At 35.0% G+C, this 15,977-nt stretch overlaps 2 protein-coding genes across 6 annotated transcripts in view; one reads left to right on the top strand and one right to left on the bottom strand.

Moving 5' to 3' along the window:
• Positions 1-6,435: 6,435 nt before the first annotated feature.
• On the bottom strand, positions 6,436-15,788 carry ephx1 (epoxide hydrolase 1, microsomal (xenobiotic)). Of its 2 annotated transcripts, none has more exons than XR_012395432.1 (9): positions 15,703-15,788; positions 14,665-14,858; positions 14,394-14,574; positions 12,492-12,710; positions 12,260-12,389; positions 10,783-10,997; positions 10,509-10,617; positions 9,622-10,323; positions 6,436-9,231 (listed from the first exon to the last, which is right to left on the bottom strand). XR_012395432.1 is itself a non-coding variant. In NM_201068.1 (9 exon segments), coding segments are annotated over 8 exon segments (1,371 nt in total). In that variant the 5' UTR covers positions 14,848-14,858; positions 15,703-15,754; the 3' UTR covers positions 6,436-7,108.
• Positions 15,766-15,977, top strand: part of enah (ENAH actin regulator) — a 206,182-nt gene continuing 205,970 nt past the window's right edge. For all 4 annotated transcript variants that reach the window (XM_073932427.1, XM_073932425.1, XM_073932424.1 and 1 more), the window contains exon 1: positions 15,766-15,977. This exon is cut by the window's right edge and continues 230 nt beyond it. The gene's annotated coding sequence lies outside the window, so the exon portion shown is untranslated.

Here is a 15,977-nt window from a genome sequence, read left to right as displayed (position 1 = left end):
GTATATATTATTATTAGTGTTGGGTACAAAAAAAGTGATAGATTACAATCTTAAAGTGATACTAGGGCTGCACAATATATTGCTTCAGCATCGATATCACAACGTAATCATTCACAATAATCACGTTGCAGGATATGCAATGTTGAGTGAGTCTTTATATTATTAATTTGTGTTTTTGAGGCCTGCGACTGTATAATGATTTTAAAAGCATTCACGGCTAAGAAACTGTACCGTTTGTAACGTTAATATTGACTAATTTTATTTAATTATTTTTATTATTTAATTACTATACCTAAATACTGCTAGACCCAGAAAACGATAAAACATTGTTTATTTTAATTGAATCTTGTATTTTTTAATTGCATTGATCTTTGTTTGTAGGTGGTTATTTTTATTTTAGTCTGATGCACTTCTCTATAGAATCATCTCAGCCGATCTAATGTGATTTAATCCTTTTCAAATAGAGATATTCGAGTCATCTGCTGAAATGGTAATCATATTGCAATATATATCGCAGAATAACTAAATATCGCAATGATTGATTTTTCTAATATCATGCTGCTCTAATTAATAGTTCACCCAAAAAAGAAAAAAAAAAAATTGCAATTCTGTCATAATTTACTCACCCTTTATTTTAAACCTTTTTGAGTTTCTTTCTTCAGTTCAACACAAAAGAGGATATTTAGATATTTCGAGCTAGCTCTCTGCAACTCTCACATGGTCGCCCACTGAATCTAAGCAGGTCTGCGCCTGGTCAGTACCTCGATGGGAGACCACATGAGAAGGCTTGGTTGCTGGCGGAAATGGTGTTAGAGAGGCCAGCAGAGGGCATTCAACCTGTGGCCTGTGTGGGCCCTAACGCTCCAGTATAGTGAAGGGGACTGCTCAGTAAGCACCGTCTTTCGGATGAGATGTTAAACCGAGGTCCTGACTCTTTGTGGTCATTAAAAATCTGAGGATGTACTTTGAAAAAGAGTAGGGGTTTAACCAAGGCATCCTGGCCAAATTTCCCCACTGGCCTCCGTCTATTATGGCCTCCTAACCATCCCTTAATCATAATTAGCTTCATCTCTTTCCACCTATGAGCTGGTGTGTGGTGTGCGCTCTGGCGCTGTCTGGCCATCACGTAATCCAGGTGGATGCTGCACACTGGGGGTGGATAAGGAGATTCCCCTCAATTTATAAAGTGATTTGAGTGTCTAGAAAAGCGATATATAAATGTAAACAATTATTATTATTATTAATATTACTATTATTAAATGTTGAAAACCGGTATCATTGACTTCCATGTTGTTTGTTTTTCCTATTAAAGAAGTCAGTGGTAACAGGTTTTCAGCATTCTTCAGAATATCTTCTTTTGTGTTTAACAGTAAAAAGAAAGTCTTAAAGTTTTATAACGACTTGGTGGGTGAGTAAACTTTTGGGTGAACCATCCCTTTAAGCCTATCTTATTCTTTATTTGATTGTTTTTTTCAATAGTTCAACATATGCAAAATATAAAAACACAGCACAGACGTTCACATTACTTTCCTTAAAAAGTAACACATTAGTTTTTTTAAGTGACTTTAGATTGTATTGTATTACTTTTAAAAGTAACTTACCCAACACTGGTTATTATACTAATATATGTATTATATGATGTAATTTTTTAAAATTTCTCTATCTTATTTAATCTTTTAGATATAGAAGATGCTTGTTATAGTATTAAGAGTACAAGGAACACAAACTGCATAGAATTGAAACCTCATTGTGAGTTACTGATCATAATTGTCAGTATTAGCACATGACCTGGTTGCACTTGTTTTATCGTATAGTTTGATTTGTTTTATTGGTGTTAAAGTGGTGTTTTTTTCTTCTTCTTCTGTGCTTTGCTGTCTAGTCCGAATTCACAGCTCAGTCTACTCTAAGCCATACCATTTGTAGTTGTTGTATTGTGCCTGAAGGAAGCTTTCCCTAAACGTGTCACAATCCCACAAGCACACAGTGGGTTATCTTTTCAGGTTATGCGCTCTGGGTCAAGAATTTGTTGAAGTCTTTCATCTATTAATCGAAGGTTTGTTTGTTTGTTTGTTTATTGTGGGTGTTTCATTTTGGTCCGGTCAGTTTTACATTTGTTTCCAAAGAATCATGCTATGCGGCTTCATGTTCATCACACTCCATTATTATTGAGTTCATTTTTTTATTAACACACCATTCGCACCACATCTCGCTGATTTTAGTGTGGAATTTTTTCGAATAGCGTGACGTGATAATATTTTACTATTATTATTATGTTTTTGGAAGCTTTTTCACAACATGATAAAATAAAATTTGTTCTTATTTAAAGCCTTTTTATCTCACATTTCTGACCTTCTGTTGCAGTTGTAAGTTTTAGGCTTCTGTAGATATCACGTTTTCTGTTGGAATTAATTGCTGAAGCTTTATATAGACGATTTACAGTATTATAACTGCACAAATTAATGTTTTACTAACCTAAAAATACTTAGAGTACTGATTTATTCTATATACATGTTCAAAGTAAATAAAAGTAAAAAAATAGGTTACACTTGACAATAGTAAGGTTATTGATGCATTGACAAATATCTAGTTAAAATAGTTAGTCAAAAGAAATACTGAATACTGAATCTTATTATTTATCAACTCCATTTAATAAAACATTTGATTTTAATGCATTAATAAGCATTAACTAAGAAATTGGCAGATTAATAAGTCTTATTCCAGTTGTCATTGCATTGACTTAAGTTAAATTAATTGATGTTAGCAAGTGGAACCTTACTGTAAAGAATTTTCAGTGTCGTAGGCCAGATTACCATGGAAAAGTTATGTTTGAAAATAAATCGCCTATTCAGTCATTTTGTGCAGTGACAAACAACCAATAAAACAACAATCAGAATATTCTTTAAAAGGTGGCACACGTCTAGCTTGTATCATAATTTATTTGGTTATTCGAGTTATTATTATACATTAAAACTCCAGAATTTCAAGATTTTAAGGAAAAAAGTCAGAATTGCAAGATGTAAACTTCTAACTTCTAAACTCTAAAGTCTAACACTGACTTTTAAATTACAATTTGTATGTTGATCTTCAAGATATATACTCAGATTTCAGACCTTTTCAGACTTGCATCTTGAGTTTATATCTTACAGTTCTGCCTTTTTCAGCATTTGGAGGTAGAAATATTAAAATGATTTTATATAAAATGACAATTCATAGAAGAACTGTCAGAATTGTGAGATTTTAAACTAGCAATCATAAGAAAGCCAGAATTGTGAGAAAAAATATTCTATTTTTGTGGCTTAATTGTATTCATGTTATTGCTGATTGCTTTTTTAAGCAAGATACAACATACACCCCTACACCTTACACTCATCCTTCATTCAGTTCCATTCCATTACACTACATCTCACAACTTATTTTAAGACGAAAGTTTAAAATGCATTTCAACATACCACTGCAATCCCTTGCTGTTATTAGTCTGTGTGTTTTCATTTGAGCTCCATATACTGACAGAAGCAGATTATGCATTTTTTGGCCTAACAGTATTAGCTGCAAAACAACATTCGTTAGTTAGGAGATTGTAGTTGTTTTCGACAGATATGCGTTTAATGTGCAGCCATACTTTAACCAACAACAGCACTCATTTAATCCATCCAGTTCAATCTGTTAGATTTTGACATTTATTTTAGGTATAAAAAATACTCTTATGTTTTTGCAACTCGAGCATTCCAATCAAGGGGTTCATTGGAGATCATCCCTTTTTTGTAAAATACAAACATTCACTGTACAAAAATATCTGTTAATAGTTTCCGTGGTTAGTTCACAAGATTCACAAGTGTTTTCAGTTTATTTACTGTTGTGAATTGCATTATTAGAGTTTTGTGAACTTTTGATGTTGAGAATTCATTAATACAGTTTACAAAGTGACTTTTATTGACATTTGAGTAGTTTGAAGTAATATAATGCATAAGAAATTATAAAGAACTTGAAGCTGCAAGCAGCAATGAAAGTGACCTCGCACCCGGGCTCACCGCCACCCGGTGGCCTTAGGATGACGGAGAACAGTGGAGAATAATAATTTAATCTGATAAATATATATAAAAAAAAAATCACATCAGAGAAAAATCACAGATTTATGCCGAACTTCCTCCTGTCAGCAGGTGGTGCTATGACTGTGACTTAATTTTGGCATACACTGTAGATGTCCTCAGAAGAGGAATCTCATCGAACCTGGGGATTTTTTTTTAGGCAGATCAGACATTTTTATCCTTCCTCCTCCATGGCGAAACACTGAACTTTGTCAGTCCGCCACGAACACGCCCTTCGACGAACTTCTAGATTTTCACAAGTTAACATCACAAAGGCCTTTGGATCAAACTGACAAAACTTGGATTCGGTCTGATAAAATTTGTAGTTTGTTACAGTGTAAAACGGCATTTCTTGTTGCCACAAGGTGGCGTTATAACTTTAACTGGAGATTGGCAAGTAAACGTGTTCAGGTCAGTGCTGTTATCAAACGTGTGGAATTTAAGGCAGATCGGACAATGCATGTCTGAGTTATAAATTCCTGTTTTGTGGCGACTCTAGATCTTCGCAATTTTACATCACCAAGGCCTTTAGTTGACGATACCTAATTTTGGTGTTGATCTGATAAAATCCCTTGGAGGAGTTTGTTAAAGTACAACGCCTGGAAATGCCACTTTTTCAGCACAGGAAGTTAAAAATATTTGACTTCCTGTTGGGCTTGAGATTTCGCTCCAAGAGACTTTTTTGTAGGTATTGGCATGTTTGATGTGTGTCCCAATTTTTGTACTTGTGCGTGAATCGTAGCTCGGGGGCCAGTCCGTCAAATGGGCATAGGTGGCGCTGTCAAGTCATTTTGCCACATTCACTTTTGAAACCTATATTAAAAGTACTTTTTTGCATTTAGTTTTCGGGCATGTTTACACCCTCTAAAATGCACTTTATTCCAGAGAAGAAGAAGAAACGGAGCAATTCCAATAGGGCCTATGCACTGTTCTGGTGCTCGGTCCCTAATAATAAGTCAGAAATTATTCAGGTAGTTTATTACAAGGTTTTTGTAGCGTATCATACCCAGCCCAGACAATTTATCACTTTAAATGATTAAAAATCTTAATAAAAGTCACTTTTTTTTTACTTTTTAAGGTTAAAAGTTGTTGAAAGATAGATCGAGATCCCATAATGCAATCCAAAAGCATAAATAAACTGAGAAAATAAAACGACTCCCAAAATACAGAAAACTGTTAATTTACAGATATTTTTACAGCGTAGCTTGATTCTAATATATATATTTTTTTGCATTGTGTTAAATCAATTTTCTGACATTCATGATTACATGTGGATCAATCGCATGTAGAGTTGCCTCTGTCATCCGTCATACCTGAAATTACTTGAATTTATGTGTGCAAAATGCTTTAAACCACATGAACTTTTAATAGCATTCAGCACTTGCGTTCAATGACTGAATATCGCTTCGGTATTGTTCCATTGACGACCTGTCGGAATGTCTTAATTCAAACTGTGTTTCCCATACAAGCGATGAAAGAAGGAACAAATCAAAAGCACACAGTAAATCAAAATGTTAAGCACAAGCAGGGAATGATCATGAACTATGCTGTCCTACAATCGAAAACTGTGTAAACCTAAGAGAATCTATCTTGGGTGAGAAACAAAACAAACAAAATACTGAGTTCTACTGTGAGAATACTTTTTTATGGCATTTTTTAATCTTCATTTTATACGGAAAGTGCAACTCTTGTTAGTGCAAAATAAATATTTGGATACATAATATTTACCTTTGTATAAATATTATGAGAATATTTATTTTTTTATTGAAGTATTACCTGTTTTTGATTTCCTCCAAAGATGCATTCCAGAAAGCCATAAGCAATGGAGTCTGACCAGCTTCATTACTTTGGTCGTGCCTTCACTTATAGTGTCTCTTTATTTGATTGGTCCCGAAAGTTCTCGCCTGGAACTTTCCTTTATTGTGTGGAAAAAAAAAGAGGCAGTTGCGTTGGCCTGCAGAGCGTCTATAGCGATGATACCTTTTATTTATGTACTGTAGATGAACATAGAATCGAGGAAGCAATGCATTAAGCCACTCTTGTGGGCATTATTTCCAATCACGAACACTCATTTTTCCTCTTGATGAATTGTTTGTAATGAGAAAGTGATATAAAATTTGTCTTGATAACAATAAAAATGTGTTCCTGGGTGGTTTTTGTTGGTGGTCACTTCAGTTTTTGCCACATAAAGGTGCTTTATTAACCATTTTATTGGTATTGCATTAAAACAAATAATCACAATGAAGTTAAATTTAGCTTTGAGTGGCGTAAGGAACACAATTTAACTAAAGAAATGGGTCAAAATTGTGTTTTTAGAGTGGACGTTCAAGGGTTAAAGGATGCTCTAAGGTTTAAATTTCATATTGTTTAATATCTTGAACTGTATTGATCCCGTTTAAACACATCAGCATCAAATCACTCTGAAATATTTCACAAGCAAGCGTCTGTAAATTTATAATCATGTGAAGCACAATTCCTTTTAAAGGGACAGCACACCCAAAAATGACATTTCTGTTATTATTTATTTACACAAGTTTTTCCAAAATTGCGATTGGCTTACTATGGAAGTCCAATTTTTGTTTACCAACATTCTTCAAAATATCTTCTTTTGAGCAGAATCAAAAGATATGTTGGTGACCAAAAGTTGATGGTCCCCATTGACTACCATAGTAGAGTTCACCAAAATCATTGTTGGTCCCAGTTGGCTTACTATGGAAGCAATGATTTTGGTTTAGTTTGTTCTTTAGAATATCTTGTCTCTTGTTTTCAGCAGATGAAAGAACCTGTATGAGGTTTGGAACATGTAAAGAGGGAAAAATTAGGCCAGTTTAATACATTTTTGAAGGGTGAACTATCCCTTTAAAGCACAATTGGTAGTATATTCCTAGCAGTGCGAATGCATTTCTTTATAAGAGCTTTGACAATGCTGATTATGTATTTGTAGTGAGGATTGTGTTTTTCCTACATGGTAATCACTTTATAAATGCGTTTATTAGAGTCCCATGAGTGTGAATTAGAATGGATCATTTCCGCTTCCTGTTCTCTACAATCTTGACAAAGTTCTGCACATCTTCAGCTAGTAACTGTGGTTCCTCCATAGCTGCAAAATGGCCTCCACGAGCAATGGGTGTGTAAGACTTGAGGTTACGGTATTTGTCTGTTACCCACAGTTTCGGGGTGTGCAAAAGCTCATTAGGGAAAGAAGCCACACCTGTCGGAACGTGAACCGGAAGCCTATTGGGTAAAAAGAGACACAATAATGAGCCGATTTATTTTATTGTGCATTCTACATGGAGTTGACTTTGAGCAAGAAAGCTTTGATTTAGAGCAGTGGTCACCAAACTTGTTCCTGGAGGGCCGGTGTCCTGCAGATTTTAACTTCAACCCTAATCAAACACACCTGAACAAACTAATCAAGGTCTTACTAGGTATACTTGAGACATCCAGGCAGGTGTGTTGAGGCAAGATGGAGCTAAACCCTGCAGGGACACCGGCCCTCCAGGACCAGGATTGGTGACCCCTGATTTAGAGACTATTTTACATTATTTTATACAATCAAATTCATCTAAATAAATATATAAAACATCAGGAAAACATTTCCTCATATATTAAAAGATTAGTTAACCCCAAAACGGAGAATCTGTCATCATTTACTCGCCCTCATCCTGCGGTCACACTTGAGTTTAAGCTTGTGAAATTCTGTCGTACAGCGCTGCGAAAAGGGGCGGGATTAAACAAGATGATTAGACGATTAAAAAAGCAAGTGATTGGTCCATATTTAGAATTCCTGTCCAGAGAGGTCATGTTTTGATCCTTGATTGGTCTCACGCAGTCAAGAGATGCGATTTCTAAGATCAGAGTTCACCAAGCTTGAACTTTCCAACGCAGCGAACTGCAAAACTGAGTGTTTCCGGTCTGACACATTCGTGTGCGTATGAATGGAAGTCTATGGGGAGAAAAGTCCAGTGTGACCGCAGCTTTAAATCGTACCAAACCAATAATGAAAATAAACTTTTTAAAAAAAGTCTAAATGAGATCTGTTCATTTTAAAGTGATTGCACTACTCCAAATGATTTTGATTAAACCAGTCAACTCCTGTAGATTTATACTTCTCATTGTAACACTTCTGAAGTTTCTAAGTGAACAGCCTTTCAATTGAGGGACAAAAATCTCTCAGATTTGATTAATGATTATATATATTATTATTTGTGTTTCGAAGATACATTTCTTATGAAATTAAAACAATGTAGGAATTTAGAGTAATATCTGAATGAATAACGAAGACTAAACCTGTTCCGAAATACAAGTCGTAGACAAGCTATATATTTGTGTAATCCTTTTTTCCCACTCTTTCACCCCCGATCAAAACAGAGACCCTCCTAACATTTGCTTCCGAAAAAATTCTGTAAGTTTGCTACGTCCACCTAATGCACTTGAAAATAGACAGTGGGCAAGCTAAAGATGCGAATGTTGCTTTGGGAGACATTTAATGCAATAATTTAAGCATGACACAGAATTGCAGTCTTTATGAAATGAAAATTATGTTATCACAAATTATTAAATAAATTATCTTTTGTTGAAAAAATGTTTTGAAATGGGGATGTTTTAACATCAGTTGTGGGTGATGACCACATGGTGCAACTCTCCGCCAGAAAGTGAGGATGAGAAACAGGCTGCAAACACTATTTGGTTTATCTTTGTGCAGTGATGATGTTCATATGCATAAAAGGTCCGTCAAGTTAACGTAAATTTGCATGAATTTAATGTTTTAATATTTTAAATTTTCATGCTATAACAAAATAAACATGATTTCAAAATTAAATGATTGTAGAGTTATATCACTTCAAACTTTCATAAAAAGTTATTATATATAACATTACCTTAAAGTTAAACACAATAATAGTATATTCTGACGTTGGTTTTTAATAAGACTTAAAACAATTTCCATTTTTGCAGGTGAAATGGTGAAAATGGTTAGTGTACGTTACATTATTTGTCACTGAATACACGCTGTCACTAATTAATATAAGATATTAATAAACCAAATCATTTATTTAAGTTGTTATATTACTGTATTGTTGTACACAATATTACGGAACTTACTGTATTTTAAGAAAATTAATCCATCCTTGGTTGAGCCAAAGAGCTTAGAAGGACCAAGAGGCGACACTGGTGTAATTTGGGAAACAGCCACTAGAGGGTGGGGCGGCCATTTTGGAATAAAAACTCCAATAGAACAACATGCATATTAAAAGTCTGTAAAATAAACTATTAAAAGTGCAGATGTTTGTGATAATACGTGTTGTATTGTCATCTTTCAGGTTGTATCTTAGCTTAAATGCGCTTTTTAAATAAATAAATAAAAAACAAAGCAGCGGCTTGCCATCGCGACAGTAATGAGATCCAATGGACAGCCGATCGCTTTCACTCCAAAATGGCGGAATCCGGGGCTGTTGCTGGGCGCTGCTGTTGCAATGGAACGTTCTATTGAGTGTCGCCTCTTGGTCATTCTAAGTTCTTTGGTTGAGCCAAAGACTATAGAATACCCAAGACATGTCAAACGTATACTCTTGAATGGGAAAATGTAACTGTCAATATGGCGATTGAAGCCCCGCCTTTTAGTTAAGGAGCCAATCATCGATTGCTATATGGCGAATAAAACCCGCCTTCAAGTACAGGAGCCAATCAGCGATCGCTATAGAATGACAATTCTCTGGGGGAGGGACTCAGACCAGATGTGAGTTTCTGCAGATTTTGTGTGATTTGAACATTTAGAGATTAAATTAAATAGACAGTTGTTCTTTATTAGTGATTCCTAATATGAAATGTAATCGTAAGACTGGCATTAGATGTTTCCTTATTCAAACAGAATGCCCGAGCATACTGCCCGAGAGGTGTTTCAAATATGGCCGCCGACAACTTTGGTTGAGCATAAGAAACTTATTTAAAAAAAAAAAAATGAGCAATCTTACTTAACCCCAGATTCTATGTATGTATTTAGCATTTACATCGCAGATCAGTTTCTACAGTATGTCCAAATAGTTCTGGGAACACTATATTGATTAGTACTGAATTACAAGTTTCGTTATTAAATCAAAGCCTATAGTTCTCTTACTTTGCATGAGGCTGGTTCAGGCCTTTGCCAAAGTTCTCCTTGTAGAAACGCATGGAGGATATAATGCATCCAGAAGTCCAGTAGATCATCACATTCGTCAGAAGATCATCAAGAGAATACTTCCTGTTGGGAAATCATGAGATGTTTTAACCCCACACGTTTAATTGACCTACAATAAAATGTAAATGGTAACTGTACTCCAAAATGAAAATGACAAACACTCAACTTTAACTCGATGATGACTGAAAATTTGAATTTTTTTTCATTTTGGAATAAACTGATGTTTTTTACTAAAACAATATCTATACCTCTCCAGTCCACCGTCCTCAAGCTTCCTAAATTCAGGGTCAGTCCAGGTTGAGAATTTCTCCAAAATGTAAGCAGCCAAACCAACAGGGGAGTCATTCAACCCACGGCCTGTACAAAACAAATGATGTTATTAAATAAACCAAACACTGAATATAATCCAATTGGCCAACATCACAAGAGTATGCAAGAAGCATGCTCTATAGACATGTATTGACAAGAACAACAATGGATGTATAAAACTGAGATGTAAATATAAAACTGAATATTTCTGACCTGCAGTGTCAGGTTTAGTGGCCTGTATGTGCATGTATCCAGTCTCCCTCAAAGCATCCACTACAAGCTTGTCCATGCAGGGGAATAGACGTTTCACATCATGCTCGGTGAAGCCAAAGAGTTTGGGGAATCGACGGCCGAAAATTAAAGATAAGCCCATAAGAACACTGCCTTGTGCAGGGGGAGCGAAGTTAATGTGGAGACCTTTTACAGCACTGAGGAGAAAATCAAGCGAACAACAAAAACACTTCATTTTTCACACAATATGTTTTGTTAATTCAACTTTTTAAAATGGTTAGTTCACCCCAAATTAAAAGTAAAATCATTTATCGACGTTATTATGATAAAATCTATATAATAAATTACATGCAAGTCAGAATTATTAGCCCCCCCTGTTTATTTTTTCTCCCAATTTCTGTTTAACGGAGAGCAGATTTTTTTTTGAACACATTTCTAAACATAATAGTTTTAATAACTCATTTCTAATAACTGATTTACTTTAAGTCTGCCATGATGACAGTACATAATATTTGACTAGATATTTTTCAAGACACTTAAATTGACATTTAATGGCTTAACTAGGTTAATTAGGTTAACTAGGCAGATTAGGGTAATTAAGCAAGTTATTGTAAAATGATGGGTTGTTCTGTAGACAATAAAAAAAATAGCTTGAAGGGGCTAAAATTTTGACCTTAAAATGGCTTTTAAAAATTATAAACAAAATAAAAATGTTTTTTAGTCAAAATAAAACAAATACGACTCTCTCCAGAGTAAAAAATATTATCAGACATACTGTGAAAATTTTGGGAAATATTTAAAAAAGAAAATAAATGAGCAGGGCGACCTATTACTCATATGACATCACTGTAACAAAAAAATCATACAATTCATGCATCCAATCAAAATCAAGTTCTGCATTATTACAATTTCTGGTTGAGGAGCATTTTTGACTCCGATATACATATAATATAAGCAGGTAAAAAAAATTATCCCTTTTTACTTAAGTTTTTATGTCAGCTTTAAGTGCATTTTGCCTTTTTGCACAGTGAGAAGATTTAATATTAATAATAATAATAACAAACTTTACTTTCATATAGCTCTTTTAAAAGTAGCATTTCAAGACACTTTACAGACATAAAATGTGCAGCAGTAAAAGATGCATACAAAAATGAACTAATGAAGTAATAATAAAAGTATTTAAAAACAGAAAATAATAATAATAATAATAGTAGAAATGTATAAAATTCAACCATTTAAGCCATCAAAGGAATTTGACTAAAATATATTCAGATTTTAAAATATATACTCACACATAACTGTTATTTATATGCACTATTTCACATTATTACTCTTATACTGTTATTTTAGTATTTTGACTTTACGTTTTATATGAGCTTAAAAGAATAAAGACCTTGAATACAGTCAAAAACAAAGTTGAGCTTAAAAAAATGTTAGGAAGCACTGCATTTATACATACTTGGGCTCCAACTGAGCCATATTCGTGGTAATCATGGACCCCCAATCTCCTCCCTGAACATAGTACTGGGTGAATCCAAGGCGCTTCATCAGTTTATTGAATATATGAGCAGCACACACTGTGTCAAAACCTGTGCAAAACAAATTATAACAATACTGGCTTTTTAACAAACCACACCAATCAATATGTGCTTGAAACAATAAGATGTCTGCTGGACTGAGTTGTTCTTTACCTTTCTTGTGTGATGCTTCTGAAAAGCCGTAACCAGGTATCGAGGGGCAAATGACTTCAAAGGTTATGTCATCTGGATTAGATGGCTCTGTGAGCAGGGGGATGATGCCGTAAAACTCATAAAAAGAGCCAGGCCATCCGTGAACCATCATCAGTGGTACAGCGCGGGTTCCCTCTGGCAGGTTCTTCGGTTTCACGTGAACATAGTGAATATCAATACCTTTTAGGATAAACAAAGTAACAATAATATTATTTTTCCTTTATAATTGTGTACTATGATGTATACTGCCTGGCCCTAGAAGTCGAAAAAGGTCCAAATGTGAGAAAAAAAATCTTAATTGGCAAACATATGAAACTTTTTTCAAATAATGTCTAATTAAAGTTCAAATAATGCCTAAAATCTAAACAGTTCCATTTGATTATCAGTAAGCAAAGACGGTATTGTTATAACTAAAAATCATAGTAGTTTATAATTTGATCGTTATTGCAGTGTTTGTTATGTTTTTGCTTTGTTTTGTTGTAATTCTAAGTGACGCAATCTATCCGCTTGTTAAGTGACGTCACGCCAAGCGGCTTCCGGGTCCAAGCGCTCTATTCAACTGAATGAGGAGACTCATGAAATGGTAATAATAAACGTTTACAAAGCGATTAAAGGCTTTCAAAAATCCCGATCGCAGTATATATGTCCATGCCTAATATCCGATGGCCAGAAAGTGATAAATTTTTTTTTATAAATTGTTACATTTTTGGTATTTGTTATGCAGCAAGCCCAGAGATTATTGTGTACACTACGATTTTATATAAAATTAACTTTAATGTTTGATAGGAATAATACGTGATCCTAAACGAATGATTTCTCCACTCAAATGAATGGTGGCTTGGACCTGGAAACGGTACACATACGTCACAAACACATCACCACTTAACAAGCGGATAGACAAATTACTGGTTTGTAAACATTCAGGATGCACACGCACCAAAGTTGCAGAAAAAAAGCGCTAGCATTTACAGCGAGTTAATGAAATCCTTTGCGGTACAGAGTTTGTTGTTGTATTAGAGGTAAGTTATATTGATTACATAATATATAAATTATTTACATAATGCTTTATAACAGCTTGTCAACCACTGATAAGCAGTTATTCGTCAAAATTAATGTTAAAGTGAGCGGCGTTCATCTGACAGGTCCATTTGCGATGGCATCCTCCCAAGGGATATTGGATAAGACGAAAAGGCCAAGCATCCAGCCCCAAATATACAACTATCTCATTGAAACTCCAAGTGTGTTTACATGAGAGAAGTTAAAGGCCTACAAGTCTTTGGATGCCAACAGTTTAGTTCTGTGTGGTCATGTGCAAGAAATAATGTTCCATGATTACCAGATTCAAACCTTTGTAGTACCGAGGTTCTGCCTAGCCAAAGACAAGGAAGAAGAAGAAGACGGAACTGTACAAGGCCTGGGTAATCATCAACAAGCAAAACAACTGCATTTTGACAGCGAACTGCACCTGTACGGCAGGGTATGTGAACTTATATTTTTACATTTCAAAGTTAGTCAAAGACGTCTGTGGTTGGCATTAAAAGCAGTGTAGTGTACGATAAAATTTAGGTTTTCTATTTTTGTACTTTCTCAATTTTGACACACTACCGCAAAACATGAGTCACGACATGTTTGCTTTTGCAATCGGTCATTTTTTGCAACCTGAATGCGCAGTTGAACCTGTGTGATATCATGTGTGATGTCGGTTGGTAATTCCCCTACAGCTTATCATTTTTTTTAATCATGTTGAAAGACATTTCCTGGATGATACCGCAAAAATAGGATTAAATTGTGAAAAAAGCCTAATTTTCACATTAATTGACTTAAAATTAATCTTACTATAGCTGTGTAATGGTCAAGACTCACCTTCGATTTTGGTTTTGAAATGAGGATATTTGTTCAGTTTATCCAGTTGTTTTCCCCAATTAAAGTCCTTCCTCCAGTAAGACACAACCTTCTCAAGGTATTTGGAGTTGAAGCCGTAGTTGAACTGGCTGTCTTCAAGAGAAGAAAAGGAGCGGGTCTGGTCTAGCCTACAGTGTAGATCCTAAAGAATAGAAAACACAGCATTTCGAACAACAATGAACTGTGAAACAATTATGTGAGGCTTTATTCAGGTAATGAGATTCTAATTTACCTCAATCTCTTCAGGAGTCGTCTCAACTTTAAATGGCCGGATACTGTCATCCTCAGGTCCTTGGGGACAAGTTCCCACACCCCACCACCCATCCTGCACTTTCAGGACAGTCTTTCTCTTTTTTAGAAATATCAGAGCGACCACCAATCCGAGCCCCAATGCCACTATCAACTCTAGGTACATGGTTTATGGATCTGGAATGAAGAAAATTGTATTTTACCTTCTTGGAGTAACCTAAAGTGTAAAGGCAAAATGTAGCTCATGGGCTATCACTTTAATTTAACCTTTCAGCCACTGGGCAACAAAATTTTAAAGCATGCATGCTAGAAAATGGAGCAAAGGTTTATTGTTGCACAACATTCCCAACACTGGGATTAAGGTGAACAAAGCTCTGTGGTTACAACAAATGCGGGACCAATGAATGAGAAAGCTGTTCTCTGTCCAACTCCTAATGCACAGTAAATACCCTGTAAATAGGACGTTCAGAATGTGTGGCATTTTGATTATGAACTATTCACAGAAATGTGACAAACTTATCTGGCATTTTGCACAGTCAGATCAGATGATAAGCACATAATTAAACCATTTTATTCATCAAAGAAATGCAAGTTTAAATTATTCTCAAACGTAAATATTATTAAAATGCATCACCTTATTACTGTATTTTGATCAAACAAATGCAGGCTCTGAGAGCATAACTTGTTTGACAAACAATACCACATTTTAGGATTTACACACTTTTGAACCATAAGTATCTACTGTACTTTTCTGTCATTAGCAGGAACAACCGTAAACAAGTCACTAAAGACACTTGCGTTACTTGCAATAGCATTTAGTTTATCATAATACACTTTACTCAACTAAATGTCGCTGCCAATCAGTTTGATTTGTTTTGACAATTTAGAGATCGACATGAGTTGTCTACCAACACACTAACCGACTAACCTACTTTATTTTAGCTGAAGTGCAATATTAATAAACAAATAAACTAAGTTAGCTAAAACGCCATGATTCAAAACACCAGATATGCCCACTCACCTCAAAAAGTAGCAAGATAAAATGCTGCGTTCGTTTAGCACCAAGATGCAGTAACATGAGCCTAGTGCACCACGGGAAATGCAGTCAGACAGGTCGCTGCGCAGACTCCTTTCATTACATAAAAATGCAGCTCATATTACGTTTTATGTAACTCAATAGTGGTGTTTTTTGTTTTTATGACAATTAAGGGAAAATTATAGTAACAACTGCACACGAAGCGAACTTCTCATATCATGCTGTGATTTGAATGAATTTAACGGCTTTAAGACGTTAAA

Source organism: Danio rerio, chromosome 20 (assembly GCF_049306965.1).
Source record: "Danio rerio strain Tuebingen ecotype United States chromosome 20, GRCz12tu, whole genome shotgun sequence".
Lineage (NCBI taxonomy): Eukaryota > Metazoa > Chordata > Actinopteri > Cypriniformes > Danionidae > Danio > Danio rerio.
Note: the sequence above shows the minus strand (reverse complement) of the source record. Positions and strands in the feature narration are given on the sequence as shown.